The 20783-nt window shown below is 41.9% G+C and overlaps 1 protein-coding gene across 8 annotated transcripts in view; it reads right to left on the bottom strand.

Annotated features, from left to right (window-relative positions):
• Window positions 1–20783, bottom strand: part of WRN (WRN RecQ like helicase) — a 110557-nt gene that overhangs the window by 38574 nt on the left and 51200 nt on the right. For all 8 annotated transcript variants that reach the window (XM_037896633.2, XM_037896635.2, XM_037896634.2 and 5 more), the window contains 13 exons: window positions 20281–20361; window positions 18762–18906; window positions 17856–17931; window positions 16305–16372; window positions 15985–16093; window positions 13398–13466; window positions 10831–10913; window positions 8978–9084; window positions 7523–7710; window positions 5775–5949; window positions 3043–3224; window positions 2220–2321; window positions 1771–1863 (listed from right to left, as the gene is read on the bottom strand). In XM_037896633.2, coding sequence (XP_037752561.1) covers window positions 1771–1863; window positions 2220–2321; window positions 3043–3224; window positions 5775–5949; window positions 7523–7710; window positions 8978–9084; window positions 10831–10913; window positions 13398–13466; window positions 15985–16093; window positions 16305–16372; window positions 17856–17931; window positions 18762–18906; window positions 20281–20361 — 1478 coding nt within the window. The remainder of the gene's footprint in view (window positions 1–1770; window positions 1864–2219; window positions 2322–3042; window positions 3225–5774; window positions 5950–7522; window positions 7711–8977; window positions 9085–10830; window positions 10914–13397; window positions 13467–15984; window positions 16094–16304; window positions 16373–17855; window positions 17932–18761; window positions 18907–20280; window positions 20362–20783) is intronic.

The raw sequence follows: 20783 nt of genomic DNA, 5'->3' as shown, positions 1-20783 counted from the left end.
TATAAAATTAACATGCCACATTAAATGGACTAACAATTGGCTAACTGATAGATCTCAAAATGCAAACAAACAGGGAATAGTCATTGGGCAGTTGTGTTTCCAGTGGGGTCCAAGAGGGATCAGTTCTTGGCCCTACGCTAATTTAACATGTTTATTGGTGACCTGGAAGAAAACATAAAATCATCACTAATAAAGATGCAAAAGTTGGGGGAGTGGTCAATAACCAAGACAAGTCATTGATACAGAGCGACTTAGATCGCTTTGTATCCTGGGCACAAGGAAACAATATGAGTTTTAATACGGCTAAATGTCAGTGTATACATCTAGGAATGAAGAATGTCAGCCATATCTGCAGAATGGAGGACTCTATCCTGGGAAGCAGGGACTCTGAAAACGATTTGGGGGTTGTGGTGGATAATCAGCTGAACGTGAGCTCCCAGTGCGATACTGTGGCCAAAAGAGCTAATGCAATTCTGGGATGCATAAGCAGGTTAATCTCGGATAGGAGCAGAGAGGTTATTTTAACCACACTATTTGGCACTGGTGCGACCACTGATGGAATACTGTGTCTAATTCTCGTGCTCACAATTCAAGAAGGATGTTGATAAATTAGACAAGGTGTAGAGAAGAGCCAGGAGAATGATTAAAGGATTAGAAAACCTGTCTTATAGTGACAGACTCAAAGAGCTCAATCTATTTAGCTTAACAGAGAGAAAGTTAAGGGATGACTTGATCACAGTCTATAAGTCTACATGGGGAACCAATATTTAATAATGGGCTCTTCAATCTAGCAGAGAAAGGTATAACACAATTGTTTTCAAACTTTTTGTATTGGTGACCCCTTTCGCACAGCAAGCCTGTGAGTGTGCCCCCCCCCTTATAAATTAAAAACAGGAGGTGGGTAATTTAATTTAATGAGGGGTTGGGGCTACCAGCCCCATGGAGCTGACAGCTCGGGACCCCCAAGTAACCACCTTGCGATTCCCTGAGGGGTCACGAACCCCAGTTTGAGAACCCCTGATATAACATGATCCAATGGCTGAAAATTAAAGCTAGACAAATTCAGACTGGAAATAAGGCATAAATTTTTGACAGCGAGTGTAATTAACCATTGAAACAACTTACCAAGGGTCGTGGTAGAGTCTCCATCACTGACAATTTTAAATCAAGATTTGAATGGTCTCCTAAAAGACCTGTTCTAGGAATCATTTCGTAGAAGTTCTATGGCCTGTGTGATACAGCAGGTCAGACTAGATGACCACAATGGTCACTTGTGGCCTTGGAATCTATGACAGTCAAGCAGGATAAGAAAAATTTGCTGGCACACACAGCTTTTAAACTTTCTTCAGAATTAATTCTGTGAGGCAGATACCAAAGTTTTAAAAAGGTGGGAAACAAAATTTATTTTACAGTCTTCACGAGTATTGTAATAAGTCACTTAAAAAAAAACCCAAAACATTCTAATAGCAGCAGTGATCTTTTGTTACAGGCTTTACTACAATCTGGGATTTGGTGTGGTGCGTATGCATTGCCTCCTGTCACGCTCCAGTACCGAGATAAGCCTACAACAACAACAGACACTGCTGTTCAAACACAAAAGCAAATTTCAGGAGGCTTTTTGTATTGATCAGAATACTCACAAATGGAAGGGCACAAAAAACCAGAATATTTTATTAGGAGAAATTACTGATGTACTTATTTTCATTTGTCTTGTATGTTATAGGAAGATAGATGTTCTAAACACAGTAGTCTTTAGGGAGGAACATTTACCTGGACCGGCAATTATCACAGCATTTTTCTGTTCCCATGATGCCAGAGGAGGCCTTCCGGAGTTGTTTGTCTTCAAAATGAGACAAGATGATTCTACCCAAGGGAACATTGAGAATTAAATAAAAGAACAAGAATTTACATGTTAAATTCATTGCAAAAAACAATGAGTTGAAATCATCATCATTAATTGATTCACCTGGGAGCCAATTATTTGCACTTGATTTCACCAGAGATAAGGACGTTTGTTTTTAAAAAGTAAATCAGAAGTTCCTAATGCTGGTATTTAATTATGCAAAAGATGGTAAATATCACTTTTTAAAATAAAATTGCATTTTTGCAAAGTATTTAAGTTATGTAGCTACATCGTCAGCTATGACTGAACTGCAATGGCTAATACTAATTGCGTACTGTGGACTTACAGAAAACGCGCAGTAAAATATAATACTCACTTTCTCCTGCAGCTGTTTGAGTTAAGGTACTTCTCTATCTTTGCTGCCATCTTTAATTTGTATAGTCGGAATCCTTCATTATGTATCTCGTTTAGAAGATGTCTGCCGTTAAAACAAAAAACAAATAAGCTTAAACACTTGTCCACAAGTTTCTCTTTGAGCTAATAGTGACAGCATCCTCACAGTATCTACCATATTCAACCTATTTCATACACAGCAGTGGTTCTCAATCTGTAGTTCGACAGTGCTCCACAAAAAGTCGTTCCCTACAGCACAACACACTAAACCTTCAAGACCCGGGGAAGCGGGAGGGGGATGGAGATGAGAGAGACCTTTCGGCCATCTTCCTTTCTGTGGGTGTCTTTGTAAGACAACCACTGACATATTATCATCAGTGGCAATTAGACTAAGGGACTAAAAGGATGGTGCACTGACTATCTAGAAGTCCAAACTTGAACAGGTCAGTTTTAGGGGAAGACTGAATTCACGTTGCTTTTAAGTATATGTTTTCCAAAACTAACAACAACAGGCCTTGTACTTAGCATCCTGACCACTACCTGCTTTCACATCATGGACCCTCTCAGGAAGCTGGGTGGGACGAAGCAGAGGACTGCTGGACGCATACTGTGTTCCTGGAGGATATCATTGCATAACGAGTGTTTTCACATATAATTAAGTGAAGACCCCATATAACAAAACAACAGAGTATCTTCACTACTGGCAAACATTTTAAACCCGCCCCCTTCTGCTCATTCATGATAGTAAATTCTGGCTACAGAATGAAAAAGTTTCCTATGACCCCAGGCTGTTCCCAATAGTATACCTGTTAAAAGTCATATCAGCTGCAGTCCAAAATACGTAACAAGAAGCGGGAAGCCCATCACGGCCAGCCCTTCCAATTTCTTGGTAGTAGGATTCCATTTCCTTAGGGGCACCATAATGAATAACTCTCCGGATGTCTGCTTTATTGATACCCATTCCAAAGGCCACGGTAGCCACAATGCACTGGGAAATAATCATAACATATACTTTTACAGCTAAGTTAAACATGTGTCTAAACCTCTATTAGTGTCCACACAGTGTGTAATGACTTTTGTGCCATGGATTCAAATTCAGCCTAAAGTTTAGTAGCTGCAAATCACACTCAGCTTCTATACTGCTGTCAGTAAGGAGTCATGTATTGGTAGCAGCATAAGCACATCATTAATCACAGTCATAATGAATCAACAGAGATGCTTAGAGCAGCGGATGAGAAGTTAGGAACACTGGGTTCAACCACCAACAGAACAAGTCACTGTACTTTTGGAGATTGAGATTATCCATATATAATATGGATATACAAATTTTTACTCCTGAGGGCATTCTGTGCCAAAAAATTAAAAATTCGGTGCACAATATTTTAAAATTCTGCAAGTTTTATTTGTCAATAAATAAATGCAGAGGCTCCAGCATGGCAGGGGGGAGCACAGGCCACTGGCTGCATGAAGGTGGGAGATCACCCTACAGCCTCCCCACCCCCAGGACATAGACTCAGCGGTGAGGCTGCACCTGACACCTGACCTGACAGCATAAGTCCTGGGGCCCTGCCTCTCTGTGCCAGGTGTGGGCAGGCAGGCTCAACCAGTCAGGATCCAAGTGTGGAGGGGCTCAGTGTGGAGGGATTCAGGTGTGGGGTGAGAGGATTTCGTGTGGGATAACCTGGGTGCAGGCAGCTCAATGCAGGGCCTAGGTGTGGGGGAATCTGGATGCACACAGGCTCGTTGGGGGGGTTTCAGGTGCAGGGCAATGGGACTCTGCAGGGGCTTCCAGGTGAAGGTGGTTGGGGCTCAGCAGAGGGGTCTGGATGTGGGGGTCTCAGCGGAGGGTGCTGGAGGAGTGGGGCTTGGTGGGGTGGGGGTCTGGGTACAGCTAGTTGGCGGTCAGTGGTGTGGGGGTCTGGATATGGGGGCTCAGGGTGGTGCAGAGGATGGGCATCAGGGTGGGGGTTTGAGTGCAGCAAGCTCAGTTGGGGGTGGTCTGGGTGGAGGGTCCAGAAGCAGGGGGTCTGGGTGCAAGGCGGCTCCAGATGCAGGGGTTGAGGTTCAATGGGGGTGGAGTTCGGGTTTGGAGGGCTAGGGGAGTTCTAGATGTAGTGGGTGAGGCTGAGCAGGGGTGTCTGGGTATGGGAGGTCCAGATGCATGGGGGTTGGGTGTATGTGGGAGCGGCTCCCCATACAGTGATTCCTCCCACCACAGCTGAGGAGCGATGGGGGGAGGAAGCAGGGGAGGATGCTGATCTTCCTGCAACTGGGAGAGGTTTCTGGGGGTGGGTCTGACAGCCCAGCCAAGTGTTGCAGGGGAAGAGAGTGTCCCGTCCTCTCCTGCCTCCAGCCCAGCTGGGACTAGCCGCTGATCTCAGCTCAGGGTAGGAGCCACCGAATGGGGCGTCCACAACCCCGCGGTGATTTACCTCTCTGCCGGCTGCTCCGGATACCTGAAACGATGTACCTGCGCTGCTAGGGAGTGGTGCGTGACTGCTCTTGCAGCTTCCCTTTGCTTCTTTGTCAGAAAGTCATTTTTCTGCGGGGAAGCAAAGAAATCTGCAGGGGACATGAATTCTGCGCACACACAGTGGCACAGAATTCCCCCAGGAGTAACAAATACATGTTTGCAAAGCTCTTTCAGATCAGAGACGTAATAAAAATGACCAATTCAGTTATTCTGTCTCCCTTTTATACTTTTTTCTCTCTCAATATTTGTTATTATAGGTTATTGTAACATCTTATGAATTTTACATACTTTTTACAGTTGAGCTCAATTCGGGTAAAGTTGTAGGCTCAATTGTAACAGCACACAATCACAATAAATCACAGAAGTTCCATTCATTAACCCAGAACAATTCACGAGAAATTTTCTACAGCCTCCTAATGATTTCCCATGGCAACATGAAGATCTTACTGTTGCAGAAATACATGGCATTTAAGCAAAATAATATTCCACTTCAGGGACTAGTCAAAACCTGAAGATATAATATTAATTTTCAAAATAGGATAATGGATAGAAATGCGTCTCCTGCCTTGGCTTTTTCCCAGAAGGACAAGAGAAAGAATATATGTGAATGAGACTAAATGTACACAGAGGAGCTTAGTATGGGGCCATTTAAAAATACACAATTTACCCACCAAGCAGCCCAAAAGTAGAATGTTATAAAATAGTGGTATGGGGTACTCTTCATTTCCTGCGACATTATTGTGATCTATGTGACAGAATGACTGCACATTAGCAGTGAGAAAAGTCACTCCTAATTATACACTGTAGACTGTACAGCCAGGAAAGACTGAGGATGACGTGTATGTTTAAGATCTTTATAAAGTAAACGAGGTTAACATGAAGGTCAGAAATTATGTCACTGTGGACAGACTGTGGAATCCAAGGGATAGTTTCCTTGCCCATAATGTCAAAGGTAAAAGTAAACTTGAAAAAGACTGATATTTCAAAATTCTCTCACTCTGTACATGTCAAAGGAATAACTAACCCATTTCCTACAGAACATCGTCCTGTAGTACGAATTTATACCTGAATTTCATCTCTCATGAACTTGTGATGAACATCTTTCCTTGCTTTGATTCCCATGCCAGCATGGTATGTGCCACAGGACAAGTTTAATTTCATCAGCTCAGCAGCTACTTGTTCAGTGGTCTTCCTTGAAGGGCAATAAACAATAGTGGGTCCTTCAAACTCATATGTAGAGCTAAGGAAAATAATAATATAATAAATAAACAAGCCTCTTGTGAACCACATATTCAACATCTGACTCAGCAGACTAAGGGCTGCTGGGCTGTAGATTTTGCAGCAAGTCTTCATTATCTTGGGCATTAGCAGCTTCAAAGTCTGCATTATTCTTCTCATTTATTTTTAAGATGTTCTCTCTAGGGGGCAGATATCTAGCTGATTCAAACCGCTATCACTCCATCGACTTCCATACAGCTATGACAATTAACACCAGCTAAGGATCTCTTCCTGGATTCTTAGCCAGAGTAAGGATCTTGTCGGACACAAAGCAGTTCAGAAAAGATAAGATCTCTTCCATTTCTATAGTATTTGTTACCTGAAAAATTCTAAAGGTTTACCAATATCATATATTGCTGCCACATTACAACTCTTCCGGGTGATGTTCTGTCTAGTGCACGTCTTGTGCGAATCACAGTACTATTTTCAGATACACTTGCTGGGACTAAGGGTGCTAAGCATTTTTAAAAAGAGCCAAAAACTTATGAAAATCTTTCCCCACTGGCAGGCAGCCTGTGGCCCACCTCTCTCAACTCACTCCCCTTCTCTACGCCAGGCACACTCCCCGCCCCCCAGTCCCCTTCTACACATCCTTGCTCCAACCTGCCCAGCCTGGCACCCTCCTGCCCACAACCCCTCGCTCCAACCTGCCCAGCCTTGCACCCTTCTCTTTCCCTCACTGCACACATTCTCATTCCAACCCACTCAGCCTGCCACCCTTCACCCCACATCTTCTCAGATCAACAGCTCTCACATTGTTTCCCTACTTTCCAGCCATGCTGCCCTTGTAAACAAAACCAAACCCTCCCCTGAAAATAAAAGTACAATAAACAAACAGAAATAGCAGACACAAATACAGAGCTATATGTTGCCCATATGAATGGAATCACAACACAACGGTAGTGACCCATCAGCAACTACAGAGACTGCCACCAAAACCCAACCTTCTCCCGCTCACCCTACATACAAATCATGCTTTCATTTTGGTGTTTGTGTATCTGTAAGTCAATAAAAAAAGGAAGAGACTGTCTGTGCCAGCCTACTTGTAAGGAAACACATTTGGGATTTTTCATTTGCAGCCAGGCAAATGAAAACGTAATGCTAGAAATCAAAATCATCACCTTGAATTTGAATTTGTGCATAATCCTCGTCTTATTTTTCACATAATATGGTTTAGAAAGTAATCCATTCTACAGCTAAATATTAGCATTTGCATTGCACGAATGCCAAGATTAGTGCTCCTGTGTGCTGGGCACTGTACAAACACAGCGAGAGACTATCCAAGCCCTGAAGAACTTATAAAATAGACAGCACAAATGGTGGGAGGGGAAGAGAGCCAGAGACCTGAAATGATTTGCCCAAGATCACTCAGCAGTTCAGCAGCAGAGCCAGGAAGAGAACCTAGCCTCCCGGTCCTAGTCCAGTCCAAGTCCACTTTGTTATTCTTGGTTTTGACCCCCAGTCTGGCACACGTTTGAGAATATCTGAGATACAAAAGCAGCAGCTGATAGAATAAGCAACCATTAAAGCCTCACCTTTCCTTTTTAATAAGGAACGGTTTTAAATCCCGAAGGATTTGTCCAGATTTTCGTCCAACTTCTAAGTATAGGTTAGGTCGGTCAAAACTAGTACATGTGACCTGAGGATTCTTTAGGTTTAGACAGCGCACTATGTCTTCTCTAACTGAAGGGCTCGCTGTTGCAGTTAAAGCAACAATAGGAACCTGAAATGAAAAGCAGAGAGAAATGATGAAAGGAAAAAAAAACAAAATCTGAGACCCGTCATTCTTGCTTTTTATTTTTTTTATTTTTTTTGAAATTGTGATTCAAAGTTAAGGGAAAAAATGGGAAGAGACTAGATATCCTGATCTGCGTATAGTCCCTGGAAAATTTGATGCTTCTGAAGAATAGAGACAACATTATACTTCCCAGAGCTTTTTAGCGTCACAAAGAAATATATTTTAGCGATCCTTCCATAAAAACAAACGGACATTCACCTGTCTACATGGGGGAAAGAGAAACTGTATTTAAACATATATTTTTTCAAACTGGATTTGGACAATTACCTTTACAGTTTCTTCAACAGGATTACACACAATTTCAAATATGGGTACCTAAAGTTAGATACCTTAGGACAAGATCTTCAGAAACAGGAGCCAAAAGTTAGGCTCTTACGTCCATATTTCAGCCACCTACAATTAGGATTTTCAAAGATGCCTATGTGACCAAAAGTCAATGAGATCTGTGCTTCTAAGTCAGTGGGGTGGTTTTCAAAATCCCACCCTTAGGCTCCTGAATCCAAATTTAGCCACCTAAATTGAGGCTCCTATTTTTGAAAAATTTTGGTGCTTTGTCTGTGTTTTATCACCTAAACAAAGGGCCTAATTTTCAAAAGCAGTGAGTACCCACAACTCCAGCATACACAAATTTGAAAGTATGGTGCCATAATGAATAAGATGTTTTAAGTCTAGCACCTGAGTGGAAAAAAAACTAATCCTGCTTGAATGGTGGGAGCCCAAGTATAAGTACCTACATACAGACCAATATTTTCCCCATGACTAAAATGTGTCTTTTTCCAAAAAGGCTACAAAAACATCACTAAGGGTCTGCATATTGACAGCCATTCACTGCATTAATATAAATGAGAATACATTATAAATCAAGTTCTTCCATCAGATGCACACACACACTTCCATCTCCTTTGAACTGAAATAGGACATGCAGGTGCATACATCTGAAAGCATATTTCATCACTATGAAGGCTTGAAAAGTAGCCACCCTAATTTACATGGCACAGGAGTATTTCAGGGCACACAATGTATCTGGTGTGCATTCTAGTTTTATTCAAATTTCTCGGTGCTTCAAGCATGTCTAAAGAAGAGCAATGTCAGAAAAAAAATCCTAAAGCTACTAGAAAAATTTACTTTTAAACATAATTTACACCATCCTTTTTTATCTTATTTACAAATGAGCTATACCCTGGAGCCTCACCGAAGGGAGCGCTTTCTTTAACGAACCCAAAGTCCTAAATGAATTTCTGAAGTCATGCCCCCACTCTGAAATACAATGAGCCTCATCGACAGCTATCAGCGTAACACCTGGGGTTGGGGAAAAAAAAACAAAAACAAAAAATGAACACATAAGTTATATAATATAACACTGATTTAGGAAAGGACACAAAATGTTCTAGAAAATAAAAACCTCATTTACTGAAGTTAAACTTTACAGTGAAGTCTGATCAGCCCTCAGCTACAATGCAGACGGGAGCCCTGGTAATTCCAGGGAAAGGTATAATTAGTTTGTGTGTGTTTCTAAAATGGCTTCTAACATAATGACCAGTGGAAATCCATTTCCACATTGACCTTTTTCATATGAAGCCATGAGAAATTTTGCAGATCTTCCTCCTCTGCTCCACTTTTCCCTTCACCATGTCCCTGGCCTTCAAGTCCATCGCTCATAAGATGTGTATCACATCAGCTCCCCACTTCTAGACAACAAGGCATGCTTCCTCTCTCCTTTGGTGCCAACAAAGACTTCAGGCCAGTTTGCTAATATTCATCGAGGTGTTTATAGCTACTATCAATTTTGTTTCCTTGGTACTGAAATAAGGCCTGAGATTCCCAGGATTGCTCCAATCCTCTTAAGAGGTAACATGAGTATAGGTAAATCTGATGGGAGAGGAACTTCTAAAGCAACTCTTCATACTAACACATGCATCGCATATTATGGTTTGAACGATCACTTTGTCTCTGCAACCAGTGCTTTTATCAGCCTGTTATATAAAGGACTCTGCAATTTAAGGGCCGTGTCCTGGAGGTACCAAGCACACTCAAATCCTATTGACTCCAATGGAGTTCAAGAAGCTGTTCGCATCTCATAGCACTGGGCACTAAATTGGGGAAATCACAAAGATTGTTTGAAGTTGGAATTATTTTGAGTTGTCCTGATGGTCACTTGGGGCATTAGTGGCTTTACTGTGTTTAGTAAGAAAAATAGTTTATTAGACACAATATTTGTAGTGCATGCATTTATCAAGTGTAATATTCTGAAAAATTAGAATGCTAATATATGCTTATTATTTTTAATTTCTTGAAGATACCTCTGAGAACATTGAGTGCAGGTTCCAACACCGATACTGAAGAGCCTACACTGATCCTTCTATTATACCAGTTCTTAGTAGCTGGTCTTTCATGCAGAATGAACATTATGCGCGCTCTATATCTATATCTAGTAATTATCTTAATGTTATTGTAACAGAGTCTGCTGACACCAGTCAGTCGGGATTGCCATAATGGACTCTGAACTTGCTGTTAGTGTTGAGAAACAGTGCTGAGAAATTCTCAAAACAGGGCATATTAAACAAATACAGAGAAAAAAATATTAAAACACATCACTGGTAGGAACTTTGAATAAAAGCAACGTAATCCAATTCCTATTCCTAGAGGAATTCTGCGCCAAAAAATTAAAAATTCTACTCATAATATTTTAAAATTCTGCAAAATGCTGCTCCATCTGTCAGCCCCGTGCAGGGCAAGTGTGGCTCGGACTGTCAGCACCGGGTGGCTAGGGCTCCTGCTGTCAACCCCACACCTGGTGAGGCTCGGGCTGTCAACGGGAGCTCAACCATGCGCAGGGCTGATAGTGGGAGCCCCACTGTGTGCGGGGCTGGAATTTGTGATTTTCATCAACAGGAAGCATTTTGATGGAAACCACAAATTCTGCATGAAAAAATAAAATTCTGCAGGGAACAGTAATTCTGTGCAGATTCTGCATTGCACAGTGGTACAGAATTCCCCCAGGAGTAAATTCCCCACAGCTCCCAAAATTAACCTACCACAACATACCAATGGTTTCGTCAAGTTCCCGAAGTAACGATAAGTTCCCTGAGCAGAACTCTGGAGTTATATACACAACTCTATAGTGGCCCCTACAAAATTGGGAAAATACATTGTCATATGCAGCAGCTGAAAGAAATCCGAAACAATTCATCCAACTGAAATGAAAGAGTACAGCGGATAAGATGAAGGTAGGAACAATACAGAGAAGTTGTGAACGGGGAACATGAGAGGAAACGAATGATGCAGAGAGAGGGTAGAGAGAATGGAAACAAAGGAGGGAACGCAGGAAGAGAAAGAGGAAAGGAATTTCTTAGATTTTTAAGGCCAGAAGGGGCTATTATGACCATCTAGTCTGATCTCCTGCATACCCCAGGCCAGAAATCTCACTCAGAGATTCCTGCATTCAGCCCAATAACCGGTGGCTGAGCTAAAGAGGTAGAAAGAGATGTCCAAACTTGATTTAAAGACTCCAAAGGGGAAGAGAAGAGAAGATCAAATATTAAATAAAACAGAACAGTAACACTGAAAGGGAAATAGACTGAAAGACAAAGAAAAAAAGTCAGTCATAGGCTGTGCTGGAAGCAATGCATAAACTTAAATTTGCCTAACACTCTCCAACTTTAGGCCCTGTTTTCAGTTGGTTATCACTTTGCCAAGCTTTAACCATTCAGTCTGAAGTTTTCCCATGCCAGTTGTCTGCCTCAGGCTGAATTTTCTGGAATGGTTTAGTTAAAACAATTCAACCACTTCTGAGAAGGAGGTCAGAAAAAATTACAATGTTTTGCCCATGCTACAAAAACAAAAAAAAAACTATTTTCATTGAACCTCAAGCGTCTCCACGCTTTGGAGCAGGGACCAGAAATTTGGTGCGGGGGATGATGATGTCACTCCAGTGTCAGATATGCCTTTTGCCATCCCCATGAAAGTCTCCCCAAGTTTGGTCAAGTTATGAGCTTCTGAAAAACTCAGAAGAAATCCCTGCCCCTCAGCAGAGGTGAATAACTGGCAGCATCACTCTCCAAAGGGTCTGATCTCACTGAGCACGCTGTATCCTCACACAATTCCTAGATGCTGACTGGACTAGCTGTGTGCCATCCCGGGGGTGCCGGGGCTGAGCAACCCCTTCCCTGCCACAGGGAGGCACAATTGCCAGAGCTGCTGTGGCACTGTCTGCCAGGACTTGGACAGCAAGGTCCTTCAGTTTGAAGAGAGAAGCCCTGAAGGCCAGATTAATTGTTCTTGTTCTCCCGGGTTCTCCAGCTCAATGGGAGCCCACAGGTTCATGGACCTTATTAGAGCAGGAGACCAGGGCCTTCTGTGTGGTGACCTGGTCATGGCATGGTTCCCAGTGAGGTTGGGAGGGCTCACCATGCCAAGCACAGACCCAAGCTTGATGCGTGTCTGGAGAGGATTCCAGGGTAGTGGGATCACATTACACTCAGCTGAAGATGAGCAAAGTTTCTTTGGCACGGAAACCCTGAAATGTCTTTTCCTTGAGAAAGCCAGTGCCACCTTTGGGGTGGACAGCTCCCAGATGGGCACGGGTGCAGCCAGGCTGATGCAGCAGCATGGGCTGACGCAGCGCGGTCAGACTCAGACTTTCTGTGTCAGGGGAGCCGCAGGGCTGACAGCTCCTCTTTTTCTCCCACCCTGGTTCCAAGGGGGAGGACCGGTGCCACTCTCCTCCCTTTGAATGGCACTCATGCCTACCGTGACAGCAAGGGAGCTGGCTTCAGCAGAGCTGAAGTGGTTGATGAAGTGGTCAGTCTTGGGGACTGGAAGCAACTTCCATGAGCTTCCCTGCTTTGGTATCAGAGACTCAGGACCACAGGGTAGAATTCCCTGCTCACCAGGCACTAAGGGATTTTGTCTCAGCACAGGCACAGACTACAACCCACATCTAGGGGAGAGCTGCTGCTGCTCAGAATCCAATACTACCCATCAGAACACTGCACGAGATGGCACTTCAAGCAGCTGCTCTAGTACATCAAGTCCTGGCAGAGACGGATTGATAACCCGAGCTTCTATTGAGGACATGGCCTTCACCTTGTGAGACCATCCCGAACAGTCACTAATTCATCACACGAGGGGTCGGGTTTAAACCCTGAGGCCTTTGCCTCAGCCCTGAGGTGGAAAAATTTGATCAGAGCCACAGGGACAGCCAGCAATAAAGGAAACTAAAGTCTGCCAGTAAAGCAGAGAAAACTATCTAACGCTAACTGAGTAATGACTATCCTAACCAGTAAGAGCTAGGGGCAAAGTCTGACAGAAAAAACAGCACAGGAAGCAGGGGAAATACAATTGCCTTCCAACTTACTGCCACAGGCAGTAAGAGTCGTGCTCGCTTTCCCACACACCCTCCCATTGGAGGCAAAGGGCCCAACAGACTCTGCTGACCAAAAGGACCACACCACAAATCAACACTTGAAGAAAAATTCATACTTATTTCACTGCTCATTAACACGAGCACAACTTTAGCTAATTTAGCTAAATTCTTTTAAATTCTTTCCACCAATTTAAGTATCTGTATTCAGGACCTGACAGCTGAGAGATTAAAAAGTAATGAAACTTACGCTTTGATGTCCCCTATCACATTTTTTGACTGAGCTGATCCAAGCAAGCAAGCTGCAATGCCTGACATTCTGTATGAAGAAAGCACAAGCAAGATATGGTTTATTCATGGGAATTTGTTTCTTGTCTCTTAGCCAGTTTAGGATCTATGACAGTGTTTTGCCTCCCACCCCATAACTAGCCTCTTGTGAAGGATCTTATCAAAGGCCTTTTGAAAGTCTAAATACATGTCAACCAGCTCTCATTTACCTCTACTTTACAGATCTATTCAGAGAATTCTAACAGATTAATGAGACTTAATTTTCCGTTGCAGAAACCATGTTGGTTAGACCCTATCGTACCATGATCTTCCAGGTGTTTTACTATTCTATTTAATTATTGTGTCAGCCAATATATCAGATGCAAATATAAGACTTATTGGTCTATAATTCCTTGGATCACCTTTAGATCCTTTTAAAATATATAGGTACAAAATTTGCTACCATACAGTAAAGTAGCTGTTTTTAATGAGCAATTCAATATTTTTGTTACCAGCTCAGCCCCTTCATAGTTGAGATCTTTCAGAACTCTTGGATGGACACCACCTGGGCCTAGTGATTTATTGCTTTTTAAATTGTCCATTTGTTCCAGCACTGGAACATGGATCTCATCCAAACTGACAGCTGAATTAGTGGGTGTCTGAGACTGCAGAGATCAAATCTCTTCAGCGCCCAAAATTAATGAGCCAGTGGGCAGGTGGTGAACAAACAGGCACTCAGATTACATTGATGGGAGCAATATAATGTCTAGATAACAGGTTAGATACACATAAACATAATCTGGCCAGTATTTGTCCCCAGGTGCTTGTGGGCAGCAAGATTAGTTTGTCGAGCCACTCACCTACATCATAGCCATTCATCTACATGATACCATAGTTTGCAGCAGAAAACAGCAAATATAAAGAAAGTTCTTAATACAAAAATTCCATCTTTGGTAAAGGCATTTTCCCTGTCTGGTTTGTACAGGGTGGAAGACACTGAGCCAGTGTAATTCTCCTTGAAAGTACACCTTGGTAATTTAGGAGAAATAATGGCACATGTATTGTAGTTAGATTTAAAAAAAAAGCAGCAATATAAATCCAGAAAATTCAACATCAATATTAAATGAATTTAAAGGTAGAATGGACTATTGTGATCATTGAGCCTTACCTCGTCCATAGCACAGGCCAGAAAATTTCACCCAGTGATTTTCACACGAGGCCTATAAAACTTTTAGAAAGACATTGCATCTTGATTTAAAGACTTCAAGCGATGGAGAAGCCACCACATCCTACGTAAGTTGTCCCAGTGGCTAATTACCCTCCTGGTTAAAAAAATTGTGCTTTAATTGTAGCCTGAATTTGTCCAGCTTCAGGTTCTAACAACTTCTGGCTCAAGCATCATTGCTTAAAGTCCAGAGAAGACCTTTCAGGTTCTGAGGTATCCCTTGTGCACTGGTCTAGCAGGTGCCATTTTAAGAGAGATTCCCTTGAATTTCTGGTCCTAATAAAACAGGAGCTGAGGACTGAACAGCAAGAGGGTTCATGAGATCCCCTCAAGCACAAATGGCATCTGAGGTGGCCATCAATCCAGGGCATCAGCCCATGACCAGAAGGGCAGAGTTTGAACCCCAAGGGCTTAGCATTCGCCATAAGGGCAGGAAGGTGGGAACATCTGAGGAAAAAGGCTCACTGGACAAAAAAAGGGGGACCAGAAGCTGCCAAATGAGCAGAACTGCTGCTAAACTAACTATAACCTAATCTGAGTCATTACACAAACTAAAAACTATTTCCCCATGCTAATTTCCCCCCTACTGTTACTCACACCTTCTTGTCAACTGTCTGAAATGAGCCATCCTGATTATCACTACAAACGTTTTTTTTCTCCTGCTGATAATAGCCCACCTTAATTGATTAGCCTCATTAGAGTTGGTACGGCAACACCCATTTTTTCATGTTCTCTGTATGTGTGTATATATATATATAGATATAGATATAGATATAGATATATCTTCCTACTGTATTTTCTACTGCATGCATCCGATGAAGTGGGTTTTAGCCCACGAAAGCTTATGCCCAAATAAATTTGTTCATCTCTAAGGTGCCACAAGTCCTCCTCATTCTTTTTGCTAATCTTTAATGTTAACGATGTATTATTTACAAGACATTCTCTAATTATTCAGTAGCGGAGAAGACGCTGGTGAGTTCTGACGGCCACAGGTGGCAGGAGGGAACAGAGATGGGTGCAGCAACACTTCTCTTTATGTCCAAGGGTGACACGGAGAGAGCGAAGGCAAGAAGGAAGTGTTGGAGTCTACATCACCTGACGTCTTTAAATCACGATTGGACGTCTCCTTCTTAAAGATCTGCTCTAGCTCAACTAGATGTTATTGGGCTGGATGCTGGAATCACTGGGCGAGGTTTTCTGGCCTGTGCTATTCAGGGGGGTGAGACGAGGTGGGCCTAAAAGTGAGTGTCAAAGATGCAGCCTTTCACACCAACAAATGGCATATGCAGCATCTGTCGGCTTCTGTAGCGACATGGCATCTGCCTGCTACTGTTATATTACTTACTCAAGCTGCAGCACTTGGTCCTCCATCAAAGAAATAAGAGGAGAGATGACTATTCCTGTACCTCCTGTGTAAATGGGTGGGAACTGGAAGCACAAGCTCTTCCCATATCCTTAAAAAGAAAACATACCTCTAATGACAGGGGTATTAAATACCTGAAATTCTAATTCCTCTCCAAAGCCTTATTTTGCGCCTCACTTTCCCCATTATTGTACTTCCTAACACTCAATAAACCCATGCAAGACATTTTTAGATCATGTTCCCTACAAAGCAGTCACAGAATCAGCTTACATATGTTCCTTTAACGTAAGGTGTGTACTTACCAGTTGCCATGACAACAAGATTATCTCTTCTGCCTTGTAAAACAGAAGAGATCACTTTCCACTGGACCCTTGAAATTAAATACATATTGATTAATTTTTATTTGCCTATAAGGAACTGTATCTTGTGCTACTATACAACATATCTGGCATCCACATGTGTAACATTAGAATTTAAAGTAAAACTGTCAGTTCAATAAAACCACACTTGAAACCACCTTCTTCGTATTCTAGGTGTGCTCCCTCTCCCCACTCCCTACTTACAGCCGAACCGTGGTTGTTTTTCTCCTACAAGAAGTCCCACTGAAGTCATATTGGGACTACGTGTAGGAGTAAGGCAAGCAGGATTTGCCTCAATCATTAGTTGGGGTTGGTCCTGCTTTGAGCAGGGGGTTGGACTAGATGACCTCCTGAGGTCTCTTCCAACCTTGATATTCTATGATTAATGGAAAACTACAAATGCAGTAGATGCCAGTATGTTATTAAAAGCTGATCTTCAAATAGGTTTCTCAATTATTTTCACCACAAAAGGCAGAGAAATGATACACTGCTGCCAAATACAGCTTTGGTCCTTTTTGTGTGCAACTGAACAGAGGGTATCAATGTAAATAAAGTTGAGAAAAATCCAAATTTGCCTTATTGTGTCTCAGAATTTACCAAATTGATTTTTCCCCAAACCAATTTTTCACAAGATTTGCTCCAGGACCATCGCAAGACATATGGCATTTTAAGAATTATTTTATCATATTTATATTGAAAATAAGACGATATAATGATCTAACACTGATAAATTTTAGATGTGTTGCAGTGCGCAGAAGTCATACACATTACTGGAGAGACAAGGTGGGTGAGGGAATGCATTTTATTGGTCCAACAGAAGATATTACCTCACCCATATCTAATATCCTGGGACCAACACAGCTACAGCAACACGGAAATATGCACATTATTGCTCCTAGGTTACCAAGTAGTTGCTACATACCGACAGTTAAATTACTACATAATATTCTAGGCAATTTGTTATATGATGTATATAAACTAATACCGCATATCGGTTACGATGCCTTAGAAATCTATCCTCTGTATACTAGCACTGTTTGTAAAGCTATCTGTTTGTCACTGCCCTTTGTGCATTACCGCACTCTGTTCTTCCATACTATGTGTCTAACAGAAAAATACCAAAAAAAAAAAAACACCACCCCAGTTATGAAGTTTACTGTGACAAGAGTTAGTAATTTAAATTTCTTGTTGTTTGAAATATCTTGAGATATCTAAATTACCTTTGTTATTTCAAGTTTAACACCTTAATTACCTGGGCCTGCTAAGTGACAAGAACATGGATGTTTACTCTATAAGAGCTTTGATATAGGTACCTCACTATGAGACTTACTTTGACAGCTCCTCAAGGCCGGGGTTAGGCCTTTTTTGTGCATCTTCTACAACACTAAGCTTACTGTTGGTGGTTATCATAAGCAACAATAGAAAATCATTCTAAATTAAACAAAAGATAGGAACTGGACACATACATTATATGATAATTGATAACACACTTACGGTTTAAAACCAGAATGCCCAAAATATGTCTTTAAGCACGTGACTTCTATTTCACTAGGTGCAGGCAACAAAGGATCTGAAGGAAAAACAACACATGCATATTTAGCTTTATTACAAGTGAAAAGCTATGGACTGAAAGAGATTAGGAAGTTTGTTGCTGTTCATTTTCTGGGTCCCGGATTCACGCAGCTCTAACACGAAAGTCTAGCAAATTTGCAAAACACTGTTAGGAATGAAACCATGAATCTCTTTCTTCATGCCAAGTTGGTAAGATTACTTCTCTCAACCTATATAACCCTATGAAATACTAGCAACCAATAACCTTAGCATATTCTTATCAATTTCTATTTGCAACACATCAGTTAAATATAACTCCCTGGAAATGGCTGGGGTGGAGACTGCCTAGCTGAAGGGAAGATTTCAGGGAGCAAAGGTTGGGCAGGCCAGGACTCACTTTGGCAGCACTTCCCATGTGCCCTGTCTCCACATAACGAGTTCCCAACCATTGGGTCAAAATCACCAGGGAGAAGACCGACCAGCCAGGGCCCACAGATGGAGCCTTCACAGAGCAGTGAGACAGACGTGATGAGAGGAAGACAGGCTGTGCAGAGGGCATCAGTTTGGGACAAACGATTCCCCATCCCATCTACCTTGTTCTGAATGTTTCCAGTTTTAGTTTGGAAGGAATCGCTTATGCTTAGCCAAGGACAAAATCTGACTCCAAGTTATCTTTTGGTCTCATTAGTATCAGTGAGCACTACTTCAGAACTTCAACGTCTGCTTGGTGTCTCCATGAGCAGTTAACTAAACACAGGGCTTTAAGCTACCTTCCAAGTCTGCTTTTACACACAGTCCAGAGTTATTGTCAACTTTTACTCATACTTCATATTGTAATTCAGTATTTACCCCAACTCTCCTCTTCCTCCTCCTCAATGCCTTCATCTTCATCATCATCTGGAGAAAGGCGTAATTTTGTGCCATCAATTCTCTTGGTTTCAATGGAGATAGAGTCAGTTCGACTGACTTTAGAATTGTTTACATCTTCTATAGACTGAAAATTGGAAGTAAAAAGTTAACCCTTATTGTACAAAGGGGAAACAATAATGAACAAAACCTGCCATTTTGTTTGAAGCAATATTGCTCAAGGGCACATGAATTCTACTCTAATTATGGCCTGGCTCAGATCCTTCAGCATGAGGCACAAAGAAGATCAAGCATGTGAGAAATTGCCATTATTAGAGAGCAACATACCTTCAAATGTTATTGTTTTATTAATTTAAATTCCACTAAATGTTACCTTTTATAAGAGGAGGTTGCTTACCTGTAACTGGAGGTTCTTCGAGATATGTGATCCCTATTAATATTCCAATACCCACCCTCCATCCCCTCCGCTGACATACTCAGCGACGACTGGAATACATATAGGGAACATCACTCGAAGAAGAAATGGTTATTCTCATTTGCCAAATACATGACACTCTCTCCAATCCTTCCTCTGAGGCTGTCTTTCAAAATTTTAAGAACATCTGTTCAGTGTTAAATAGCTTCTTTCAGGACGTGTGATTAAACTGCTGGGTAACAGCTTTCATTTCTGATTCTCTCTCTTCCTTTGGGATTCTGTTCTGTGAATTTGATTGGGAGCGGTGGGAACTAAGGTATTCTGAAAAACCAGTCTTGTTCATTTCTAATGACTTGAAAAATAGATGGAGAAAGAATGCAGTTCCTGATGTGATGTGACGTTCAGTGGCACAAGTAAAATATGAAAAGCTTGAGTATTTTAGCAGTACTTTACTACTAAAATATCCCTTCCTACTCACTCACTCATCAGCCAGCATTTCATAGACCAGAATGTAAATAAAGCTCACTCTGCCACATGTACATAACAGAAAAGAACAGTGTCGGGATAGCTTGTGAAAGGAAGATAGGTCCATCAATCGCTATTAGCCAAGATGGTCAGGGATACAACCCTATGCTCTGTGAGTCTCTAAACCTCTGACTTCCAGAAGCTGGGACTGGTCGACAGGGGATGGATCACTAGATAGTTGCCGTGTTTTGGCCACTCCCTCTGAAGCATCCAGCCCTGGTCACTGTCAGAAGATGGATACTGGGCTAGATGGACCTGTGGTCTGATCCAGTATGGCCGTTCTTATCAGGAAAGAGCTGTTTAACTTTAATTATGTGAGTTCAGTGGGATGGTTCATAGGCTTAATTTGAAGCCTGTGCTTCAGTGCTTTGCTGGATTAGGGCAAGAGTGAGGGGGAAGAGAATGAGTATGACAGGATGATTTCTGATTTTTGTCAAAAATACTTAGTATATGCTGGGAAAAAACCCTACACTATAATAAACAGTCTTTCCCCTCTCTTTTCCGCCAACCAAAATGACTAGCAACTACCTTGACGAGGGAAACAAACATTATGGCACCTACTTTAAGCATCTCCATTTCCAGCTCTTCATCACTTTCAATGACACAACCAAGATTTTGTTCATTCTCTCTGGAATATGGTTCCTAAAGGAATATTTCAAAATAAGCCTTTATTTCACTGAAAGTCCACCACCCTCTATTCCTCTACTAGACACATTATTTATATGTCATTCAAGTGTTAGTTGCAGATAACTCTTAGCTAAACAACTTGGTCTGGGCCCTTCCCATAGTAAAACATGTTTGGAAAAATTTTAGGAGAACACAGCAAATTTCCATAGAAGTTAGAAGATTCCATTTAACCCGGATACAGATAAACCATGCAAATGAAAAGAAAATTAAGTAAAATCAATTACAGAAACTAAAAGGAATTTATCACCATAAAAGAGAAGTCCCTAAAAGGGCTGCAATTTATGAACTCTGTAGTCCAAATCATGCCCTGTGAGACACCTGCACATCTCCAGTGACTACCATGAGAACTGTGAAGGTGTGTCCAAGGACAGAATTTG

The sequence above is a fragment of the Chelonia mydas genome, chromosome 4, assembly GCF_015237465.2.
Source record: "Chelonia mydas isolate rCheMyd1 chromosome 4, rCheMyd1.pri.v2, whole genome shotgun sequence".
Lineage (NCBI taxonomy): Eukaryota > Metazoa > Chordata > Testudines > Cheloniidae > Chelonia > Chelonia mydas.
This window is presented reverse-complemented; position numbering and strand designations above follow the sequence as displayed.